The following is a 23,660-nucleotide window of genomic DNA, read 5'->3' as shown; positions in this document are numbered from 1 at the left end:
TCACTTTAATGGCAACCTCCATCAGCTTGTGTGGCAATATCACTGTGCGAAATAGGATAGACTTGGAACAGATCTAGCAACACAAGACTGAGCATCCATGAGGTGCTGTCAGCCATCAACAGCATAATCAGCATGGCCCGGCATATCCCCCACTCAACCATTTCCATCAATCCAGAGGATCAGCCATGGTTTACTGGAGAGCGCAGGAGGACATGCCAGAAGCAGCACCAGTCATACCTGAAACTGAGGTGTCAACCTGGTGAAGGTACCAACCAGGACTACTTAAATGTCAAACTGCATAAGTAGCAAGTAACAGACACAGCTAAGCAATCCCACAACCAATGGATCAGATCTAAGCTCTGTAGTCCTGCTACATTCAGTCCAGAATGGTGGTGGAAAATTAAACAACTCACTGGAGGAGCAGGCTCCTCAAATATCCCAGTCATCAATGACAGAAGAGCCCAGCACATCAGTGCAAAAGATGAAGCTGAAGCATTCGCAACAATCTTCAGCCGAAACTGCGTCCTTCAGTTCCCCCCGCAATATAGGAACTAATCTTCAGCCAATTCGATTCACTCCATATCAAACAATGATCGGAGGGACCGGATACTGCAAAGGCTATTGGCCATGACAACATACCGGCAACAATACAAAAGACCTGTGCTCCAGAATTTGCTGCACCCCTAGCCCAAGCTTTTCCAGTACAGTTACAACATTGGCATCTACCCGACAATGTGGAATGTTGCCTTCGTATGTCCTGTAGATAAGAGGCAAGATAAATCCAACCTAGCCAATTACTGCCCCATCCGCTTACTCTCAATCAACAGTGCTATCAAGCAGCGCCTGCTCAATAATGACCTGCTCAGTGACCACTCAGTTCCTGACCTCATTACAACCTTGGTTCAAACAGCTCTTGACATCAAGGCTACAATCAACCAGTGTGGCATCAAGGAGTCCCAGCAAAACTGGAATCAATGGGTATAAGGCTGATTGGAGTCACACCTGACACATAGGAAGATGGTTGTGGTTGTTGGAGGTCAGTTATCTCAGCTCCAGGACATCTCTGCAGAAGTTCCTCAGGGTAGTGTCCTAAGCCCAACCATATTCATCAACTTCATCAATTACCTTCCCTTCTTCGTAAGGTCAGAAGCAGGGAAGTTTGCCAATGATTGCACAATGTTCAGCATCATTCGCAACTTCTCAGATACTGAAGTAATCAGTGTTCAAATTCTGGACAATATCCAGGTTTGAGCTGATAGGTAGCAAGTAACATCCGCACCACACAAATGCCAAGCAGTGATCAACACCAATAAGAGACAATCTAACTAACAGGTGTAGACATTTAATAGTGTTGCCATCACTGTTTTCCCCACTATCAACAGCCTGGGGGGTTACCATTAACTAGAAAGTTAACTGGATTTGCCACATAAACAGAGTGCTTACTAAAGAGGCTATGATTAATGTGATGAGAAACTCAGATCGTATACCGCCACCGCCTCCCCCCACCCCCCCGCCCCCCCCAGTTGCCTGGATGTGCAGCTCCAACAACACTCAAGAAGCTTGACACCATTCAGGACAGAGCAGTCCGCTTGATTGGTACTTCCTCTACTATCGCCGCTCAGTAGTAGCAGTGTGTATTATCTACAAGATGTACCTTAGAAATTCACCAAAGATCCTCAGACAACACCTTCAAAACCCACGACTACTTCCATCTAGAAGGACAAGGGAACACCATGAACTTCAAGTTCCCTTCCAAGCCACTCACCTTCCTGACTTTATATATCACCATTCCATCACTGTCACTGGAATTTCCTCCCTAATGGTATTGTGGGTCAACCCACTGTAGGTGTAATACAGTGGTTTAAGAAGGCGGCTCACTACCACTTTCTCAAGGGAACTAGGGATAGACAATTAATGTTGGCCCAGCCAATGATGCCCACATCCCAAAATAATGAATTTTAAATAATTCACGCTGACTCAGTCCAATCTCTCCATTGTTAAATCTTTTATCATAGATTCTAGTGGGATTTTTCCACTACTGATGTCAGGCTCACCAGTCTATAATTTCCTGTTTACTCTCTACCTCCTTTTTAGAATAGTGGGGTCCACTAGCTAGCCTATAATTGATAGGAACTGTTCTAGAATCTATGGAATCTTGAAAATGGACCAGCAATGCATCCACTATTTCTAGGGACACTTTCTTAACTACTCTGGGATGTAAGTTATTGGGCCTTGGGGACATACCAGCCTTTAATCCCACCAACTTCCCCAACACCATTTCCTTACAATAGTGATTAACTTACTCTATTTCACTAGATCCTGCTTTCCCAACCTTTTTGGGATGTTATTTGTGTTTTCCTTTGTGAAAATAGAACCAAAATATATATTTAATTAGCCTGCCATCTCTTTGTTCCCCAAATGGTAGATACAAGCAAAATGTTTCTCCTGGTTGGGGAATTAGAATGAAGAGGCATAATTTAAAGATATAGGAAATGTCACTTAGGCCCAACATGTGAAGAAATTTCTATACTCAGAAGGTAGGGAACCTTGGAACTCTTTACCTGAGAAGGCTGCAGAAGCTCAGTCTTTTAACTATGTTTAAAGTAGCGGTTGATATAGTCTTGAATATCAAAGGTGGAAAGTGTTATGGGCTAGTGTGAGTTAAAGGCATTGAAGAGTTCAATTATCTATGATCACATTAAATGATGGAGTAGGCTGTATGGCCTGCTGCTGTTATTTTGTTCTTCATGCTGTTTACACACTATTTTCTGGGGTTTATCTGTAGCCCCTCAGATTAAGTTATGGCAAATAAGCGGGAGATCGGCTATAAGAATTCATCCCCTGACACATCCTCCGAACATCGTAAATGAACGATCAGCATAAAACAATATTGACGTTACTTGCATACTTTATTTTGATAAGGGCAATGTCCACTTATATTTCATAGTCAATGAAAATGTATATTCACAAAGGAAACCTTTATTTAGATTGCCATGATCTAGTCATATTAAAAATATATCTTTCAAAATAAATATCAATACCTACTTGAGAATAGCTCTCATTTTTCTGGTTGGTGACCTCAGCTTCACCAGCAGCTTAGGTTGTTTTCTGGACACCATCAAATGTTGAAAAAAAGTAGCTAAAGCAGAAGGAGCAAACTAGGTTAGTATATGGGTTAAAGGAATCAGGAATAATTGCATAAACTAGATAAATCTCACCTCTCTTGGAAACTGTTGGATCCACTTCTAAACCTTTTTCATAAGGTGTTCCACCATTCAGTATAATTTCATAAGTCCTATAATAGTCATGAAAAATACCAAACAATGCATAAGCATCAATAATTTTGGTATGTACCCAAAAAATCCACTTCAAAAAAAATGAAATTGGTTTGGATGCCATCATGCAAATTTTTATGGTGCCTGACATAACATATACTAATGTATGTAGCAGGAGTAGTAATGAACACCGTGCAGGTTATGCTCATCAAGAGAAGTAACTAAAACTATGTGACACAAATGCAACTTCACAAAGTTCCTGAAGTAGGGGAGAGGAAAGGAACAAAGTGAAGAACTTTAAGACTGTATCCAGCGACTTTACTACAATTAGTATAGAAAGAAAGGGATGAAACAGCAGTGCAAGAAAATAATACAAAACATATTTTAACATTTCCTTTGTAACCACCCACTAAATTGAATTAAAATTGCTCAATATAATTTTATGTAACAGTTAAAACAATGGAGAAAAATCACATAGGCCATGTGCCTGATTGCCCATTTTGAGCATTCAACAAGAAAGGCCACAGTCCTGTTTCTATCAGCAAAAGAGACCAGCAAAATAGGATGGTTGAAATTAACATTACAAATGAAAAATATGCTTATAACAGATCTAAGGAAGAAAACACAATTTAGAATCAACAGGAATATTGAAAGTTTGTGTGGGAGGAGGTGAAAAAGCAAATCAGGGAAACAAAGATGAACCAGGAGAAATGTCTAGCAGTTAACTTAAAGGGAAATCCCAAACTCTACTATATGCATATAAATAGTAAGAGAGAGGTTAAGTGAGGAGTAGGGTCAGTCACAGACCAAAAAGATGATATATTTTCTAATCAACCTGTTCAGAGATGTTATTACACAGCTCAGGCAAGGTGGGACTTGAATCTGGGGCCGGTGGCTCGAAGGTATGGACACTATCATATGAGCCAAAATCCAAAAAAAGGAACTACACATGGAGGTGGGATTCATAGATAAGGTATTAACTGAATATTTTGCATCAGTCTTCACAAAAGAGGAATCTGTTGCTCAGGCCTTGCTGACAGAGGTGAAAACTAGAAAAGTTCAAAATGTATAAGAAAGACAGTCATGCAGTCGACCAGATTTCCTGAACTGAACTCACCTCATTTGGCAGCATTTAACCCATTTCCCTCTGAACCTTTCATATCTAAGTATCTAACCAAATATTTTTAAAATTCATAATTATACTTGCCTCTACCACTTCCTCTCGTAGTTCGTTTCATAGATGCACCACCTCTGGGTGGAAAAGGTTGCCCCTCGAGTCCCTGTTAAAAATATTCCCTCTTGCTTTAAACCTATGCTCTCTTGATTTGGACTCCACTATCTTGGGGAAAAGGCCATTGGCTATTGATGTTATCTCTGCCCCACATGATTTTATAAACCTCTGGAAGGTTACCCTCAGCTTCCTACACTCCAGGGAAAAAAAATGTTCCAGCCTATCTAGCCTCTCCTTATTATTCAAACCCTCCTATTTCAGTAACATCCTTGTAAATCTTTTTTTGCACCCTTTCCAGTTTAATAGCATCCTTCTTATAGCACAGTGACCAGCATTGTACACATAACTCCTAATGTTGCTTAACCGATGTTTTCGACAGCCTTAACTTGACATCCCAATTCCTGTACTCAGCACTCTGACCGATGAAACCAAGCATGCCAAATGCTTTCTTCACCACCCTCTCTACCCATGACACCACTTTCAAAGAATTATGCAACTGCACTGCTTGGTCTCTATGTTCAACACCACTCCCAAGGCCCTATTATTAACTGTGTTTGTCTACCAAAATGCAACATCTCGCATTTTTAAAAAATAAACTCCATCTGCCATTCCTCAGCCCAATGGCTCAGTTGATCGAGATCCCATTGTTCTCTTAGATAACCTTTCTACTGTTCATTATACTACCAATTTTGGTGTCATCTGCAAACTTAGTAACCATGCCTCCAATATTCTCATGCAAATCCTTTATATAAATGATAAACAACAGTGGACCCTCCACCGATCATTGCAGCACACTACAGGTCACAGGCCTGAAGTCTGAATAACAACCCTCTACTGCTCCCTCTGTCTTCTACCGTCAAGCCAATTTTGTATCCAATTAGCTTGTTCTCCCTTGATCCCATGTGATCTAATCTTACCAACCAGCCTACAATGCTGAACAGCTTATTGCTCAGCTAGTACTGCTTGACAGTACTTTACTATTTGTTGTTGGATTACTGTTTCCTTCACTTCTCTGATAATCGAACGTAGATTTAAGGGGTAGTAATTGGCTGCTTTGGATTTGTCCTGCATTTTGTATATGAGACAGATCTGGGCTATTTTTCACATAGCCAATTGCGCAGGTAGATACCCGTATTGTCACTTTTCTAGAACAGGTTATCACAAGGGATAGCAAGCTAAGGAGCACAAGTCTTCAGTACAATTGCCAAAATGTTGACAGGGCCCATACAAAAGAACAAAAGAGAAATTCAACACAGGAACAGGCTCTACGGCTATCCAAACCTGTGCTGATCATCATGCCCTAATTAAACTAAAAACAAAACTTCTGTCCTTATTTGGTCCATATCCCTCTAGTCCCTCCCTATTCATGTAACCAGCCAGATGCCTCTTAAATATCGCCAACATGGCTGCTTCCACCACCCCTTCTGGCAGTGTGTTCCAGACTCCCACCACTCTCTGCATGAAAAACGTCCCTCGCACATCTCCCTTAAAATTTCCCCCTCTCACCTTGAATCTGTGCCCTCTTGTAATTGAAACTTCAACCCTCAGAAGAAGCCTCTGACTATGCACCCTATCTATGCCTGTCATAATTTTGTAGACCTCTCCTCTCAGCTACCATCTTTCCAGTGAAAACAATCCTAGTCTTTTTCACCTTTCCTCATAGCCAATGCTCTCAAGACCAGGCAACATTCTAGTGAATATTCTCTGCATTCTCTCCAAAGTTTCCATGTTCTTTTGGTAGTGTAGCGACCAAAACTGCATACAATAATCCAAATGTGGCTGAACAAGGGTTTTATATAGCCGCAACATAGTTTGCCAAGCCTTGTTCTCCATGCCCTGACCGATGAAGGCAAACATGCCGTATGCCTTCTTAATCACCTTGGCCACCTGTGTTGCCACTTTTAAGGAACTGTGGACCTGCATGTGCAAATCTGTCTGTATGTTAATGTTCCAAGGGTTCTGCTATTTACTTGTATAATTCACACATAAATTGATCCTCCAAAATGCATCACCTTTCATTTGTCTGGATTAAATTCCATCTGCCATTTTTGTGCCCAAGTCGCTAATCTATCTATATCCTGTTGTATCCTTTCATAATCGTTAACAGTATCAGCAACTCCATCAATCTGCATGTCACCTGCAAACTTTTTAATCAGTCCACCCACATTGTCCTCGAAATTATTTACATATACTACAAACAATAGAGGACCTAAGACTGACCCCTGTGGAACACCACTAGTTACTGGTCTCCATTCTGAAAAGCACTTTCCATTATTATCCTGTCTTCTATGGCCAAGCCAGTTTTGTATCCATCTAGCCACCCATCCTGAGTCCCATGTGATTTTGGTTTTTGTACCAATCTACTATGTGGGACTTTATCAAATGCCTTACTAAAGTCCATTTAAACTACATCTACAGTCCTTCCATCATCAATTATCTTTGTCACCTCTTCAAAAATTCAATCAGGTTGTTCAGACATTACCTTCCCCGTACAAAACCATGTTGCCTGTCACTAACTAGTCCATTTTCTTCCAAATGTGCAGATATCTGGTCCCTCATTATTTTCTCCAAGCCCTTCCCCACCACAGATGTCAGGCTCATCGGCCTAGAATTTCCTGAATTAGCCCTGCTTTCTTTCTTAAGCAAGTCCTCTGGAACCTCACTTGTGGTCAAAGGTGATGTGAAGATCTGCTAATGTCCCAGCTATTTCATGGACTAAGTACAGAGATATCACATGGGGTAAATCAAATCAGCTTAAGCTTAGCAATTCTGGAAGAGTCAAGATGGATCACACATCTGAGAATTCTAACTGTAGATTGTATAATTGCTTCAGCCTTATCATTTGCACTGATGTGCTGGACTTGCCCATTGAGGATGGGGATATGTGTTGAGCCTTATCCTCCCATTGAACTGGACATGGGAGGACTACAGAGCTCACATTCACAGAGTCATACAGCACAGAAACATGCCCTTCAGCCTATCATTTCTATGAAAACCAACAAAGACCAAATAACAGTAATTTCATTTATCTGCACTTAGTCCAATGCCCTGGCATTTTAAGTGTTCATCCAGATGCTTCTTAAATGACAGTACTTGCCTCCACCACCCTCTTATTTCAGTTCCATATTTCTACCACCTTCTGGGTGAAAAGTCTTTTTCTTAGGTTTCCGATAAGACACCTACTCCTCACCTTAAACTTTTGCCCTCTGGTCTTAGACACACCTGGCATGGGGAAGATTCTCTCAAACTAGTCTGTCCATGCCTCGCATAATTTTGGACATCTCAATCAAATCTCCCGCCTCGGCATTCTGTGCTCTAGGAACAACAAGCCCAGCCATTCCAGTCTATCTGGAGAACCAAGATTTTTCATCGCAGGCAACATCCTGATGAATCTCTTTTGCACCATCTCCAGTGCAATCATGTCCTTCTGATAGTGTAGTGTCCAAAATTGCACGCAGGCTTCTGTCTGTGGCCAAATCAATGCTTTATCATGTAAAGGACTTCCTTGCTCCTTTATTCTACATCCCAACCAATGAAGGCAAGTATCCCACATGACTTCTTCAAACCCTGTCTACCTGTGCTTTAGGATCCATGAGCATGTACACTTTGTTCCTCCATACTCCCTAGAGACCTACCGTTCATTGCATATATCCTTCCCTCATTAGACCTCCCAAAATGCATTATCTCACACTTACCAGGATGAAATTCCATTTGGCATTGGTCTGCCCAATTTACCAGCTGATCAATATCGGACTGTAGCCTGAGACCATCCTCCTCACTATCAACAACACCACCAATTTTCATGTCATCTGCAAACTTACTACTATACCTTCAATATTCTCATCCAAGTTGTTAATGTATGTAATAAACAGCAAGGGTCCCAGCATCGATCCTGTGGTATACCACTGGTCACAGGCTTCCAATCACAAAAACATCCCTCCACCATCACCCTTTACCTTCCATTTGCAAGATTTTGGATCATGTTTGCCAACTTGCCTTGGATCCCATGGACATTTATCTTTTGGACCAGTCTTCCATACGGGAATTTGTCAAAGGCCTATTGAAATCCATGTAAACCACATTAAGTACACTCCTCTCATCAATATATTTAGTCACCTTCTCAAAAAATCAATTACATTAGTCAAACAGGAACTTCCTCTAACATATCTGTGCTGACTATCCTAATCAATCCCTGCTTTTCCAACTGTTGATTACTTCTGTCCCTCAGAACTTTTTCCAATAATTTCTATACCACTGACTTTGAACTAACTGGTCTGTAATTACCTGGCCAAACAGTGTAGTGCTGGAAAAGCACAGCTGGTAAGGCAGCATTCGAGGAGCAGGAGAATCAACATTTCGGGCATCAGCCCTTCATCAAGACTCTCCTGATCCTCAGATGCTGCCTGACCAGCTGTGCTTTTCCAGTACCACACTAACTCTGATCTCCAGTATCTGCATTTTCTCCCTGTAATTACCTGGCCAATCTCTTTTTGAACAAAGGAACTATATTAACTCTCCTCCAGTTATCTGGCACTTTATCTTTAGCCAGCAAAATATTAAATATCTCCCCCAGGCCCCAATCTTCTCCCTGGCCTCCTATTGCAGCCTGGGATACATCTCATCAGGCCTGGGATTTTATGCATCTTTATGTCTGCTAAAACATCTAATGCCTCCTCCTTATTAATCTCAACATGTTCTAGAATCTCACCATCTCCATGCAAACCTCACCATCACCACTTTGGCATCTAACAGGTCCCATTCTTTCCCTCGTTTAAGAGGTTTTCCTCTTACTCTTAATATACTTATAAGCAGCCTCGGGGATTTCACTGACCCTTTCTACCAAAGATATTTCATGGCGTCTCTCTGCCTTCCTAATTTTTCTTTTAGCAAACCCCAACACACTATTCTTTTGAAGGATCTCCCCTGTTTTTAGTGTGCTGTACCTGACATATGCTTCCTTCTGAAGAAGGGTCACTGGAACCAAAACATTACCTCTGATTTCTCTCCATAGATGCTGACAGGCCTGCTAAGCTTTTCCAGCAGTCCCTGCTTTTGGAATACGTTTCCTTCTTTTTCTTTATCAAACTCTCAATATTCCTTGACATCTAGGATTCCCGAGTTGTTGTCCTTGTCCTTCACTCTTAGAGTTATACATTGGCCCTGAATTCTCACTCTACTACTTTTAAAAGATTCCCACTTCCCAAATGTAGATTTACCAGCAAGTTGCTGCTCCCAGACTATGTTTGCCAGATCATGATTAATGATATTGAAATTGACGTTCCCTCAATTTAGACACTTAACTTTTGCACTGTGCTTATCACTTTCCACAATGACTTTTAAACTTACAGAGTTATAGTCACTATCCCTAAAATGCTCACCCACTGAAAGTTCAACCACTTGTCTAGCTTTACGGGGTGGAATTGTCCTAGTGGTGTTATTTCTAGACCATTAACTAAAAGACCCATGTATATTTCTGGGACCTGCATTCAAATCCTGCCATGTCAGAAGGTGGAATTTGAATACAATTTTTAAAAATCTGGAATTAAGAAGAGTCTAATGGTGGCCATTAAACCATTGTGGATTGTTGAAAAAAAACCCATCTGGATCACTAATATTCTTCAAGGAAGGAAATCTGCCATTCTTATCTGGCCCAACCTACATGTGACTCCAGACCCACAGCTATGGGTCTTAATAATTAGGGATGGGCAATAAATGCTGGCTTAGCCAGCAATGCCCACTGGAAGTAATCTGGAGATTACAACTTTAGTAGTATTCCTCTTTAATTTACTACCTAACTCTTTCAACTCATGTTGCAGGATCTTATTTTGTTTTTTAACTCATGTCATTGTTAGTAGCATATACCACAATTGCTGGCTGTTCATCCTTCAGAATGCCCTGCAGCTGCTCTGAGACATCCCTAGCCCTGGCACCAGGGATGCAAAATATCATTTGAGTCTTTTGCAGTCAGAGAACCTCCTGTCAGCTCCCCCAACAATCAAGTCCTCTATCACTAAAACTTCTTCAGTCTTTATTGTCCCCTTGCTGTGCAGCTGAGCCAACAATGGAGTCACAAACTTGGCTGTTGCCCCTGAGAGAACATCACCCATTCCCTGATAGTATCTAACACAGTATATCTGCTTGAGAGGGTTAGTCAGAGGGGACTCCTACGTTGCCTTCCCATGCTTTCTAGTCTTCCTGGTGGTCATCCAACACTTTTTAATCTGTGTAGCCCTTACTTGCAGTGTGACCAGCTCATGCAGTTCCTAATGTCCTCAGCATCACAGATGCTCCACAGTGAGTCCACCCACAGCTCCAGCTACTCCATGTAGTCAATCAGGAGCTGCAGATGAACACATTTCCTGTACACGCAGTTACCATGGACACTGAAAGTGTCCCTGACTTCCCACATATTGCAGGAAGAGCATCCCACAGGGCTGAGTTCTCCTGTCATTATGAAGCTTATGAACTACAAATATTAAACTAACAACCAATTACTCAACCTTACCCACTACTCATCAAATCAAATGTCTCTCTCTCTTTATTCTGCACAAAGTATAAACCATAAAAATAAGGGTTTTACTCTCCGTCTCCCTCCTGGTACTACTCACTCAATCTCTAAAACCTAAAGCTGATTCCTCTTTCCACATCACTTTTTGAAACCTAAGGTCACCTCAGGATCTCTGTCTCTGGATTCAAAGAGGGTTTGCTCCACCTCATTTCCACTGGGTTCTAATATGGGCCTCCACTTCTCAGGCTTTTATCTGGAAGCTCCGCAGCTGCTATTCACATTCAGGTTCACTCCAAAATGCTCTTGTCTAGTTGCTGCTCTGTGTTACACAGAGTTGCTACTCCTGGCATGCCTGCTGTAATCTTCATCGGGTCGATACACAGGGTGTTGGCAATGATAATTAGTTCATGAGGTTGCAATTCTGCTGCTGATAGTCCACAATGCCTCCTGAATACCTTACTGGGTCTGTTTAAATTTCCCCCTTTATGTACATGGTAGGGTCACACAACAGAATCCTCAATAATAAGACAGGACTTCATTTCCACTTCATCTGTGAGGCGTTCACTCTCATTGATACTTTCATGGTCTGGTGTATCTGTGGGAGATGGTAAGGATGTGGCCAACTAAGTTTCTCCCTACTGCTGGTTGCCTCAACAATTACTGCAGTCCTAGTCTAGCAGCTATATCTTTTCAGACTCATCCAGCTTGGTTCACTCAACCATGGTGCTCTAAGCCACTCTCACTGATGGACACTAAAATTCTCCACCCAGAAACTTTCTGCTCTTGCTACCCCGAGTAATTCATCTCCTGAGGCTGGGGGGAATGTCACATGGTAATTAGTAGGATATTTCCTTGCCCATGTTTGCCTTAATGACATGAGACCCCATGGGGTCTGTCATCATCCACAGGGAAAAGAACTGTCCTTCTCTCTAGGTCAGAAGATGATCCAGGGAGACAATGCCAAAGCATGGTACTGCTATATGATGCCTGAATGTTTAAGTCCTTACAACTTTAGAACATCTTACCTATGTGGTTTTACATTCACATGCATGCATCATAAGTTAACAAAACATATTGGGAAACCCAACCCAACCTAACTGGAAGTCCCTTCTGCTTTTTGGACCTACCATGACACTCAGCCTCAGAAGAGAAAATTCATCCAATCGTCTCTGTTCTCAATGACCTATGTCTAGATTAGAGTGGTGCTGGAAAAGCCCAGCAGGTCAGGCAGCATTTCCTGCTCCTTGGATGCTGCCTGACCTGCTGTGCTTTTCCAGCACCACTCTAATTTAGACTCTGGTTTCCAGCATCTGCAGTCCTGGTTTTTACCCTCTCAATGACCTATGTTGGCTTTCAGTCTGGCATCATTTCAATCTTAGAATATTCATCTCTGTTTTCAAATTTCTCCTTGGTCACATTTCTCCTCACTTCTGTAAACTCCTACAACCCCCTGAGCTCTCTGCATTCCCCATTTCTGGTCTCTTATGCAACCCATTTTTGTGTTCCACCACTGGTTGCCATGTCTTCTGCTGCTTAAGCACTAATTTCTGGAATTCTCTCCCTAAACATCCTTAACCCACCATCCTCCTGTAGGATGGCTCCTTCTAGATCTTTAACTAAGCTGTTAGTCATTTCTTCAAAAGTTCTTAATGTGGTCCAGTGTCAAATTTTGGGATTTTTTAATTACATTAAAGGCACCAAATACATGAGGTGTCATTGTTGTTTGAGCTTGGTTATCATACTACCACTCAGGCCAGGAAATTGCTCTGGGTCATGAGTAGCATCCAGCAATCCAACTTCCATCATTAGATGCACAGTAAATGCTGCAGTTGGTCACAATCCAATTTCCCGGCTGCGTCCTTTAATTAATCAAGGGTTTTACATTTTAATATGATATAGTATTCTGGATCTTACTATGCCTATCCTATTTAAAATTTGATTATCAGATTTGAAATATAAATGCTCCATAAAATGTTAATACATAACATTTTATGAAGCAAATGTGAGTTGAAAATTGAATCTACATCTAGGACTGTTACTAATCTCAGGGTATATATTCTAAATTTGGGGAAGAGAAAAAAACCAACTTCTTTCACATCTTAAAGAACATGGTTCACATATGGACAATATTGTCAGCTATTCAACAAGAAAATATTGCTAAAAATTCATTAATAATTACGTACAAAGTTAAGATTTGCTTTCATTTTTCCAATAATTGAGAACTGCTTTACAAACATGTATTTACCTGTGAGGAACAGCATCTCCACTAGCAGTAAACAGCTGCAGAAAAGCCCATCCACAACTTAACTCCCCTTGGTGTCCAGTTGCCTGTGTTGTGGAAAAGGCTCAGTTAAAAAATATCCATAACGTAAGGGAAAAATATGTTTTGTTCAGGCTCAAACATAAAAGAACAGAGCAATAAAAGTAATACAAGTCAGTATTTTGACTCCAATATGACTCTTCTGTGAAATGGAAGGGGGCCCGAAATGTCCCATCCCACTTTTCAACAACATAAAACTATCATTTTTGCAGCTCCCTTCAGTTCTAAAGAATAGTCATATCATACTGAAAATATCAAATCTGTTTCTCCACAAAACTGCCATACCTGCTGAGTTTTTACATCTCCTGTTTTCATTTCAGATCTCCAGCATCTGCAATTCTTTTAAGAAAAGTACTGCACTATATTTCAATTTTAATTCAAATACTGCAAAGTTTAATCTCATTAAGGCATAAGTAAATAACTCCTGCACTGTCATTTCATTCAATTAAGCAGTCTATCTACTTACAGAAAATCCATTGTATTTCAAAATAATTGTCATTTAACCGAGTGAAAGGCAATTCTACATGATATTCAGATTGTACTAGAGTTGCAAACTGTACTAAAGTTGTCAATTATCAATCAACTTTTTGTATTTAACTTACAATACGAAAGTAGGTAACACCCAGCTCAAACAGAATACCAATATTTGAGGACTGGGAATTCGACCGAACAAAGCAATCGCCATCCACCATGCTAGGAAGTATGCCAGTAACCTGAAACAATTGAAGAAAATCATTTTATTGTTACAATACCATATTAATAGCTTTATATTTCAATAATTAAATCTCCCTGTTGACACAGTGAAGTACAAGGTATAAATCAGGATATAATGCAGGCTTGTAAGAGACACTAGAATAATCACAGGTGATTTTAATCTGCATATTGAGTGAACAAATGAGATGGGCAAAGGTAACACAGAACACAAATAAAAAGACTGTATCAGGAGTTGTTTTGTAGAATAGCATGTTGTGGAGCCTGAGAAGGTCAGTGGTCAGCAGTGAAAGGCCTATGTAGATTATTTCATAACAGTCTGCAAAAATTATTCTGTTCAAAACAAAAAGGACTTGATGAGAAGAGTGAACAACCCGTGGTTAACATAGACTGTGAAGGAGAGCATCTAATCAAAAGCTAAGACATGCAAAATGGTAAACTAGAAGCAGGTCAGAGGATTGGAATTTTGTTTTTAAATGAAAGAGCTGCAGATGATTCAAAAAGTAATAAAGAGGAAGAAAACCGATGCTGAGGGAAAGTAACGAAAAATATAAAGGCAAACAGTAAAAGCTTCGATGAGTAAATAAAAGAGTAGCAAAGTTAAGTGTGGGACCACTAGAGGTTGCAACTAGGCAATTAATAACAGGGAATAGGGAAGTGTCAGGCAATTAATATTTTACATTAATCTTCACAGAGGAGGACACTATAAACATCCCAAAGAGAACAGAGTAGCCAGGGGCTAATAGGAGCTATGATCCGCCATGAGGAACAAAGTATTTGACAAAATAATGGGACTGAAAGCAGACAAGTTGCCAGAATCGAATGTCATAGGGTCATAGAGAGGTACATGATGGAAACAGACCCTTTGGTCCAACCTGTCCATGCTGACCAGATATCCCAACCCAATCTAGTCCCACCTGCCAGCACCCGGCCCACATCCCTCCAAACCCTTCCTATTCATGTACCCATCCAAATGCCTCTTAAATGTTGTAATTGTACCAGCCTCCACCACTTCCTCTGGCAGCTCACTCCATACACGTACCACCCTCTGTGTGAAACAATTGCCCCGTAGGTCTCTTTTATATCTTTCCCTCTCACCCTAAACCTATGCCTTCTAGTTCTGGACTCCCCGACCTCAGGAATAAAACTTTGCCTATTTACCCTATCCATGTCCCTCATAATTTTGTAAACCTCTATAAGCCACCCCTCAGCCTCCAATGCTCCAGGGAAAACAGCCCCAGCCTCTTCAGCCACTCCCTATAGCTCAAATCGTCCAACCCTGGCAACATCCTTGTAAATCTTTTCTGAACCCTTTCAAGTTTCACAACATCTTTCCAATAGGAAGGAATGACCTGTATCCAAGGGTACCAATGAGACCATGCCTGCAGTATGTTCATACTTTCATCCCCATAATTAAGAAAACACTGGTAGCATTTGGAAAGACTAGGCTAATTCCTAGGATGAAGGATTTAACTTACCAAAACAGCAACATTCATGCCACATAAATGCCAGGCAGTGACCATCTCCAATAAGATAAAAACAATGAGGTAAAAACAATGACTGCAGATGCTGGAAACCAGATTCTGAATTAGTGGTGCTGGAAGAGCACAGCAGTTCAGGCAGCATCCAAGTAGCTTCGAAATCGACGTTTCGGGCAAAAGCCCTTCATCAGGAAACGTCAATTTCGAAGCTACTTGGATGCTGCCTGAACTGCTGTGCTCTTCCAGCACTACTAATCCAGAATCTCCAATAAGAGACAATCTATCCACTTTCCTTTGACATTTGATGATGCTACCATCACCGAATTCCCTTGCCATCAATATCCTGGGGGTTACTATTGACCAGAAACTCAATTGGACTTGCCATTTAAATAGAGTGGCTACAAGAACAAGTCAGACACTAGGAATACTGTGGAGAGTAACTTGCCTCCTGACTCTACAAAGCCTGCCCAAATTCTAAAGGGCACAAGTCAGGAGTGTGATTTTATAGTCTCCCACTTGCAGTTTCAACTCCAACCACACTCAAGAAGCTTCACACCATCCAGGACAAAGCAGCCCACTTGACAGGGATCAAATCCACATGCATCGACTCCTTCCACTACTCAGTGGGACCCGAATGTACTAGCGACAAGATGCACAGCAGAAATTCACCAAAGCTCCTTCGATAGCACCTTCCAAATTCATGAGAAATGTAGCAGATACAGAAGAACCTCAATTATCCAAACGAGATGGGCAGGCAGTATTTTGTTCAGATAATTGATTATTCGGTTAATTGATTCAAAGCCTCTCAATAGACAATAGACAATAGACAATAGATGCAGGAGTAGGCCATTCTGCCCTTCGAGCCTGCACCGCCATTCAATATGATCATGGCTGATCATTCCTAATCAGTATCCTGTTCCAGCCTTATCTCCATACCCCTTGACTCCACTATCTTTAAGAGCTCTATCCAATTCTTTCTTAAAAGAATCCAGAGACTGGGCCTCCACTGCCCTCTGGGGCAGAGCATTCCACACAGCCACCACTCTCTGGGTGAAGTAGTTTCTCCTCATCTCTGTCCTAAATGGTCTACCCCGTATTTTTAAGTTGTGTCCTCTGGTTCGGCACTCCCCCATCAACGGAAATATGTTCCCTCCTGCCAGAGTGTCCAGTCCTTTCATAAGCCTATACGTTTCAATCAGATCCCCTCTCAGTCTTCTAAACTCAAGGGTATACAAGCCCAGTCGCTTCAGTCTTTCCGTGTAAGGCAATCCTGCCATTCCAGGAATTGACCTCGTGAACCTACGCTGCACTCCCTCAATAGCCTCTGAGGCTCTGAGTTTTCTGAAGTTGTCTTTTTCCTTGCTCGGCCTGCCTTGCTCCCTTTCTCTGCCTCAGGGTTTGTTTCCGAGCAGACACACACTTGTGTTTAAAGGAGCTGCAGCATTGCTGAAGCACACCACCCACCCACCATCACCACTCCCTTCCCACCCCTCCCCTTCTCCGGCCATCAGTTCAATGGGATTGACACGGTGTGCACTGGTTAAGTCCGCTCCCCATTCAGGAGACTGGGCGGCAGCACAACGCGCACAAACCCCCGCTCCCCCATCTGCCCCTACCCACTCCCGCCAACCCCCCTTGTGCTCCCGCCACCTGTTTCAGCCCATCTTCTCAGGGGTAACTAAGGACTAGCAGTAAATGCTGGCTAGCAGAGCGATGCCTATGCCCCACAAGTTAACTTTTGTTCATTAGAGTTTATAAGAATGAGGCAAAATCTTATTGAAACTAACAAGATGCTGAGGAGGATGTTTTGTTCACACATGGGATATAGACTGGACCAGCTTATTGCCACTCCCGAGTTGTCCATGTGCTGTAAATAGATCTACAAAGCCATTAGGGAGAGAATTTCAGGATTTTGACCCCGTGATGCAGAAGGTATGATGATATACATCTAAGTCAGGATGGTGAGTGGTTTGGAGGGGAACTTTAAAGCACTAGTGTTCTCATGTATCTGTTGTTCTCGTTCTTCTGGATTGAAGCGGTCATTGTTTTGGAAGGTGCTATCTAAGGGGCTTTGGTGAATTTCTGTAGTACAACTTAGACATGGTACACAATGCTGCTATTGAACATCTACAGTGGATAGAGTGCTAATTAAACAGGTTGTTGTGTCCTGGATGATGTCAAGCTTCTTGAGAGTTGTCGGAACTGCACTCATCCAGGAAAGTGGAAAGTATTCGGTGGCATGTTGGCTCAATGGTTAGCACTGCTGCCTCACAGCGCAAGGGCCCCAGGTTCGATTCCAGCCTTGGGCGACTGACTGTGTGGAGTTTGCACATTCTCCCCGTGTCTGCGTGGGTTTTCTCCGGGTGCTCCGGTTTCCTCCCACAGTCCAAAGATGTGCAGGTCAGGTGAATTGGCCATGCTAAATTGCCCGTAGTGTTAGGTAAGGGGTAAATGTAGGGGTATGGGTGGGTTGCGCTTCAGCGGGGCGGTGTGGACTTGTTGGGCCGAAGGGCCTGTTTCCACTATGTAAGTCATCTAATCTAATCTAATCTAATCTAATATTCCATCACACTTAGGCCTTGTAGATGGTAGAATTTGGGGAGTCAAGAAGAGAGTTGTCACTGAAGGGTTCCTGACCTCTGACCTGCTCTTGTAGCCACAGTATTTATATGCGATTTTGGAGAAGATTTATAGCTCAGGTTGTGGATCAGGTTGTAAGTTTACTCGCTGAGCTAGTAGATTTCTTCTCATATGTTTCATCACCATGCTAGGTAACATCATCAGTGAGCCTTTGATGAAATGCTGGTGTTCTGTCCCGCTTGCTATTTACTTTTCTTGGTCTATAATGGTGGGTGATGTCACTTCCAGTTCTTTTTTGAGAGGTTGATATATTGGGTCCAAATCGATATGTTTGTTAATGGAGTTCAGGTTTGAATGCCAGGCCTCTAGGAATTCCCGTGCATGTCTTTGTTTAGCCTGTCCCAGGCTGGATGTATTGTCCCAGTTGAACTGGTATTCCTCTTCGTCTGTGTGTATGGATACTAGTGATAATTGGTCATGGTCCTTTGGTGGCTAGTTGGTGCTCATGTATCCTGGTAGCTAGTTTCCTGCCCATTTGTCCAATATAATGTTTATGCAGTCCTTCCAGGGTATTTTGTATATGATGTTCATTCTGCTGGTTGTTGGCATGGGGTCTTCTTGTTTAGGTCTATCGTGTAGGACTCAGCGGACTGCGCTTATCAGGTACGCATTGTTCCTAAATAGGTTGCATAGGTTTTCCTTGGCTTCTCTTGGTTCCTGGGAGCTGCAGTGTCTTGTGGCTTGTTTAAATAATGTTTTGATGCAGCTCTGTTTATGGGTATTGGGATGATTGCTCCTGTAGTTGAGTATCTGGTCAGTGTTTGTGGCTTCCTGTAAATGCTAGCCTGCAGCTCTCCATTGGCTTTTCATTCCAGTGTGATGTTGAGGAAGGGGATTATTGTTTTCTTCCTCTTTGGTGAAACTTTATACTGGTAAGGATGTTGTTTATGTTTGTGGCTTTCTTCTAATTTGTTGCATTTCATCATGATAAATGTGTAATTCACATAGTGAACCCAAAGCTTGGGTTGGATCATGGGAAGAGCTGTTTGTTCTAATCTCTGCATTACTGCTTCAGCTAGGAGTCCTGATATTGGTGATCCCGTTGGCATCCCGTTGATTTGTTTGGAGGTCTTGTCATTGAAGGTGAAGTGGGTTGTGAGCCACAAGTCTACTAGTTTGAGTATGTCCTTGGTTCGTCTAGCAGTGAGGCCAGTGTTTCTTTGGATAGGGTGATGTTTATTGATGTGAATTGGGCCACCATGTCCAAAGAAACCATGACCTCATCAGGTTGTACCTTGGAACCTTTGATGATGTTAAGGAATTCCTGGGTGGACTGGATGGAATGGTTTGAATCTTCTACTAGGTGTTTCAGTTTGCGTTGCAGTTCCTTTGCTAGTCTGTATGTTGATGTACCAGGAAGTGAGACTATGGGTCTGAGGTGGGGGTTGCCTTGTTTATGTACCTTTGATAATCCGTAGAAACAGGCGTACTGAATCCTTCAGGTTTCATTCTTTGGAATTCTGTCGCGTTCATTTCACCTGTCTTGTGAAGTTTCTTCAGGGTTGCTGTAATATGGTTTTCTTGCTGTGGAGTCGGGTCACTCGCCACCTGTTGGTAGATATCAGTATCTGCGAGTAGTGCGGTTTTATTTTCAATGTAGTGTGCTCTGTTCAGGATGACAGTCATGCGCCTTTTGTCTGCCGGTAGGATTACGATTCCCGAAAAAGAACTGGAAGTAATATCACCCACCACAACAGACCAAGACAAATAATTAGCAAGTGGGACAGAACACCAGTGCTTCATTGAAGGCTCACTGATGATGTTACCTAGCATGATGACAAAATGTCTGAGAACAAATCTACCAGCTTAGCATGCAAGCTTACAAACAGTATTTATATGGTTAGTCCAGTGGAATTTCTGGTCAATACTAATCCAAAGATGTTGATAAGGGATTCAGAGATGGTATTGCCATTGAATGTCAAGGGCTAACAGACAGATTGCCTTCTATTGGTGATGGACATTGCGCAAGACAAATACTAAGCAGTGGAGGACATGGAAGATATAGAATGTGGGTAAATAGATGGTGACATCTTGAAAAATGTCCATATCACAGAGGAGGAGGTCTTGAAATGCATAAAAGTGGATAAATCCCCAAGACCTGATCAGGTGTACCCTAGACCTCTGTGTTAAGCTAGGGAAATGATTGCTGGGTCCCTTGCTGAGATATTTGTATCATCGACAGTCACAGGTGAGGAGCTGGAAGACTGGAGGTTGGCTAACATGGTGCCATTGTTTAAGAAGCGTGGTAAGGACAAGCCAGGGAACTACAGACCGGGAAGTCTGACGTCGGTGGTGGGCAATTTGTTGGAGGGTTTACATGTATTTGCAAAGGCAAGGACTGATTAGGGATGGTCAACATGGCTTTGTGCATGGGAAATCATGTCTCAAGAACTCGATTAAGCTTCATGAAGCAGGAACAAAGAGGACTGATGATGACAGAGCATGTGATCTATGCGGAATTCAGTAAGGCATTTGACAAGGTTCCTCGTGGAAGAATAGCTAGTGTGGTTAGATCTCGTGGAATACAGGGAGAACTAGCTATTTGGATACAGAATTGGCTCGTAGGTAGAAGACAGAAGGTGGTGGTGGAGGGTTGCTTTTCAGACTGGAGGCCTATGACCAATGGTGCTCGGTCCACTGCTTTTCGTCATTTATATAAATGATTTGGATGTGAACATAGGAGGTATACTTAGTAAGTTTGCAAATGTCACCAAAATTGGTGGTCTCGTGGACAGCGAAGGAGATTACCTCAGAGTACAATGGTATCTTGATCAGATAGGCCAATGGGCTGAAGAGTGGCAGATGGTTTTTAAATTTAGACAAATGCGAGGTGCTGCATTTTGGAAAGGCAAATCAGAGCACAACTTATACACTTAATGGTAAGGTCCTGGAGAGTGTTGCTGAACAAAGAGATCTTGTCGTGCAGGTTCACAGTTCCTTGAAAGTACAGTTGCAGGCAGATAGGATAGTGAAGGAGGCATTTGGTATGCTTTCTTTCATTAGTCAGAGCACTGACTATAGGAGTTGGGAGGTCATGTTGCAGCTGTACAGGACATTGGTTAGGCCACTTTTGGAATATTGAGTGTTTTTTTTTGTTTCCTTCCTACTGGAAGGATGTTGTGAAACTTGAAAGGGTTCAGAAAAGATTTATAAGGAAATTGCCAAGGTTGGGGGATTTGAGCTATAGGGGGAGGCTGAATAGGCTGGGACTTTTCCCTGGAGTGTCAGAGGCTGAGGGGTGACATTATAGATGTTTATTAAAACATGAGGGGCATGGATAGGATAAATAGACAAAGTCTTTTCCTTGGGGTGGCAAGGTCCAGAACTACAGGGCATAAGTTTAGGGTGAGAGGAGAAAGATATAAAAGGGACCAAAGGGGCAACGTTTTCACACAGAGTAGTGCATGTATGGAATGAGCTGCCAGAGGGAGTGGTGGAGGCTGGTACAATTACAGCATTTAAAAGCCATCTGGGTGGGTATATGAACAGGAAGGTTTAGAGGGATATGGGCCAAGTGCTGGCAAATGGGATGAAATTAGGTTAGGATCGCTGGTCAGCATGGATGAGTTGGACTGAAGGATCTGTTTCCTTGTACATCTCTACGACTCTAAGTGTTACTCTAATTTTTCAGCCAAAGTCTGGAAAATTGTATAGGGCTTTCTGCATTTGGACATGGATTACTTCGGTACTTGAACTGCTGCAAATCATGCTGAAGATGGCGACAGCATCAGTGACAGCATTATCTTCCTTATAATGGAGGGAAGATCATTCATGAAGCAGCTGATGATGGTTGGGTCTGGGACACTACCCCGAGAAATTGCTGCAGAAGTGTCCTGGAGCTGAAATGACTGACCATCAACAATCACAACCATTCTTTGTGCCAGACAGAACTTCAATTGTCCAATTCCCAATGATTCCAGTTTTGCGAGGCTCCTTGATGACACATTCAAAAAGTGTGGCGCTGAAAAAGCATCTGAGGAGCAGGAGGGGGAGTTAACCTTTGGGTATAAGCCCTTCATCATCCTTGACACTACATCTGACTAAATGCAACCTTGATGTCCAAGAACGTCACTCTCATCTTACTCCTGGAATTCAGCATTTTTGTCTATGTTTGAACCAAGGAGAAGAAAATTAGGACTGCAGGTGCTGGAGATTAGATTCGGAAGTGGGGTGCTCGAAAAGCAGAGCAGGTCAGGCAGCATCCGAGGAGCAGAGAATTGACATTTTGGGTATAAGCCCTTCATCAGAAATCAGAGGCTGTAATGAGGTCAGGAGCTGGCTGTGCCTGGTGGAACAGTCTGGACATTGGTGAGCATAGTATTTGTGAACAGGTGCTCACATGACACTAAATTTAGAAGAATTAGAAGAATTAGAAACTGAGATGAGGTCAGTGTAGAACTTTAAAGGGCCATTGACAAGTTAGTGATGTGGGTGGATAGGTTTCAGAGAAGTGTGAGGTGATGCACTTTGGTCAAAAGAATACTGAAAGACAATATAAAACTCAGGGCACAATTCTAAAGGGGTGCAGAAGGATCTCACTTGGATATATATTTTCACAAATTATTAAAGGTAACAGGATAGGTACATAGAGCATTCAGTGTTCTCAGCTTTATTTAGAGTCATACAGTCCTACAGCACAGAGATAGGTGCTTTGACCCAAACTGGTCCATGCCGACCAAAACGTCCACCAGTTCCTTGCATTTAGTGCATATCCTTCTAAACCTTTCTTCTCCATGTTTTTATCCAAATGCCTTTTAAATGTTGTTAATGTACCTGCCTCAACAAGTTCCGTTGGCAGCTCATTCCACAAACATACCACCGTCTGTGTAAAACATTGCCCTCAGGTTCCCTTTTACTCTTTCCCCTCTAACCTCAAACTGATACCCTCTAGTCCACGATTCCCCAACCCTGGCAGAAAGACTGAGTGCATTCAAGCTATCCATGCCTCTCACACTCTTATACATTTCTATAAGATTCCTCCCTCAGTCTCCCATGCTCTAAAGAAAAAAAAATTCCTAGCTTGACCAACCTCTCTCTATAACTCAGCCATTGAGTCATGGCAACATCCTTGTAAGTTTCTTCTGCACTTTTTCCAGTTTCATATATTCTTCCTATAGCAAAGTGACTAAAACTGAATACAATACTCCAACTGAAGCCTCACCAATATTCTATACAACTGCAACACAAATTGCCAAGTTGTGGAACGCAAGTCTTGAGTACCATTGCCGGAATGTTGTCAGTGTGCATATCTTGGTAAATGTGAGGTCTTCCATTTTGGTAGGACTAACTGCAAAATGGGTTATTAATTAAATGGTGAAAAATTGCAGCACGCTGATATGCAGAGTGATCTGCATGTCCTTGTTCATAAGTCTCAGAAAGTTGGTTTGCAGATAATAAGAAGGCAAATGGAATATTGTCTTTCACTGCTAGAGAGATGGAGCTTAAAATAGGGAGGTTATGCTGCAGCTCTATGGGAGTGCTAGTGAGGCCACAC

General features: G+C 42.2%; 1 protein-coding gene across 1 annotated transcript in view; it reads right to left on the bottom strand.

The window, feature by feature from the left end:
• The window catches only part of nphp1 (nephronophthisis 1), a 153,169-nt gene that overhangs the window by 28,516 nt on the left and 100,993 nt on the right, over positions 1–23,660 (bottom strand). The window contains exons 13-16 of the mRNA XM_072551414.1: positions 13,937–14,047; positions 13,260–13,342; positions 3,219–3,295; positions 3,046–3,139 (exon numbers count right to left, since the gene is read on the bottom strand). Coding sequence (XP_072407515.1) covers positions 3,046–3,139; positions 3,219–3,295; positions 13,260–13,342; positions 13,937–14,047 — 365 coding nt within the window. The remainder of the gene's footprint in view (positions 1–3,045; positions 3,140–3,218; positions 3,296–13,259; positions 13,343–13,936; positions 14,048–23,660) is intronic.

This window comes from Chiloscyllium punctatum, chromosome 3, assembly GCF_047496795.1.
Source record: "Chiloscyllium punctatum isolate Juve2018m chromosome 3, sChiPun1.3, whole genome shotgun sequence".
NCBI classification, from domain to species: Eukaryota; Metazoa; Chordata; class Chondrichthyes; order Orectolobiformes; family Hemiscylliidae; genus Chiloscyllium; species Chiloscyllium punctatum.
Note: the sequence above shows the minus strand (reverse complement) of the source record. Positions and strands in the feature narration are given on the sequence as shown.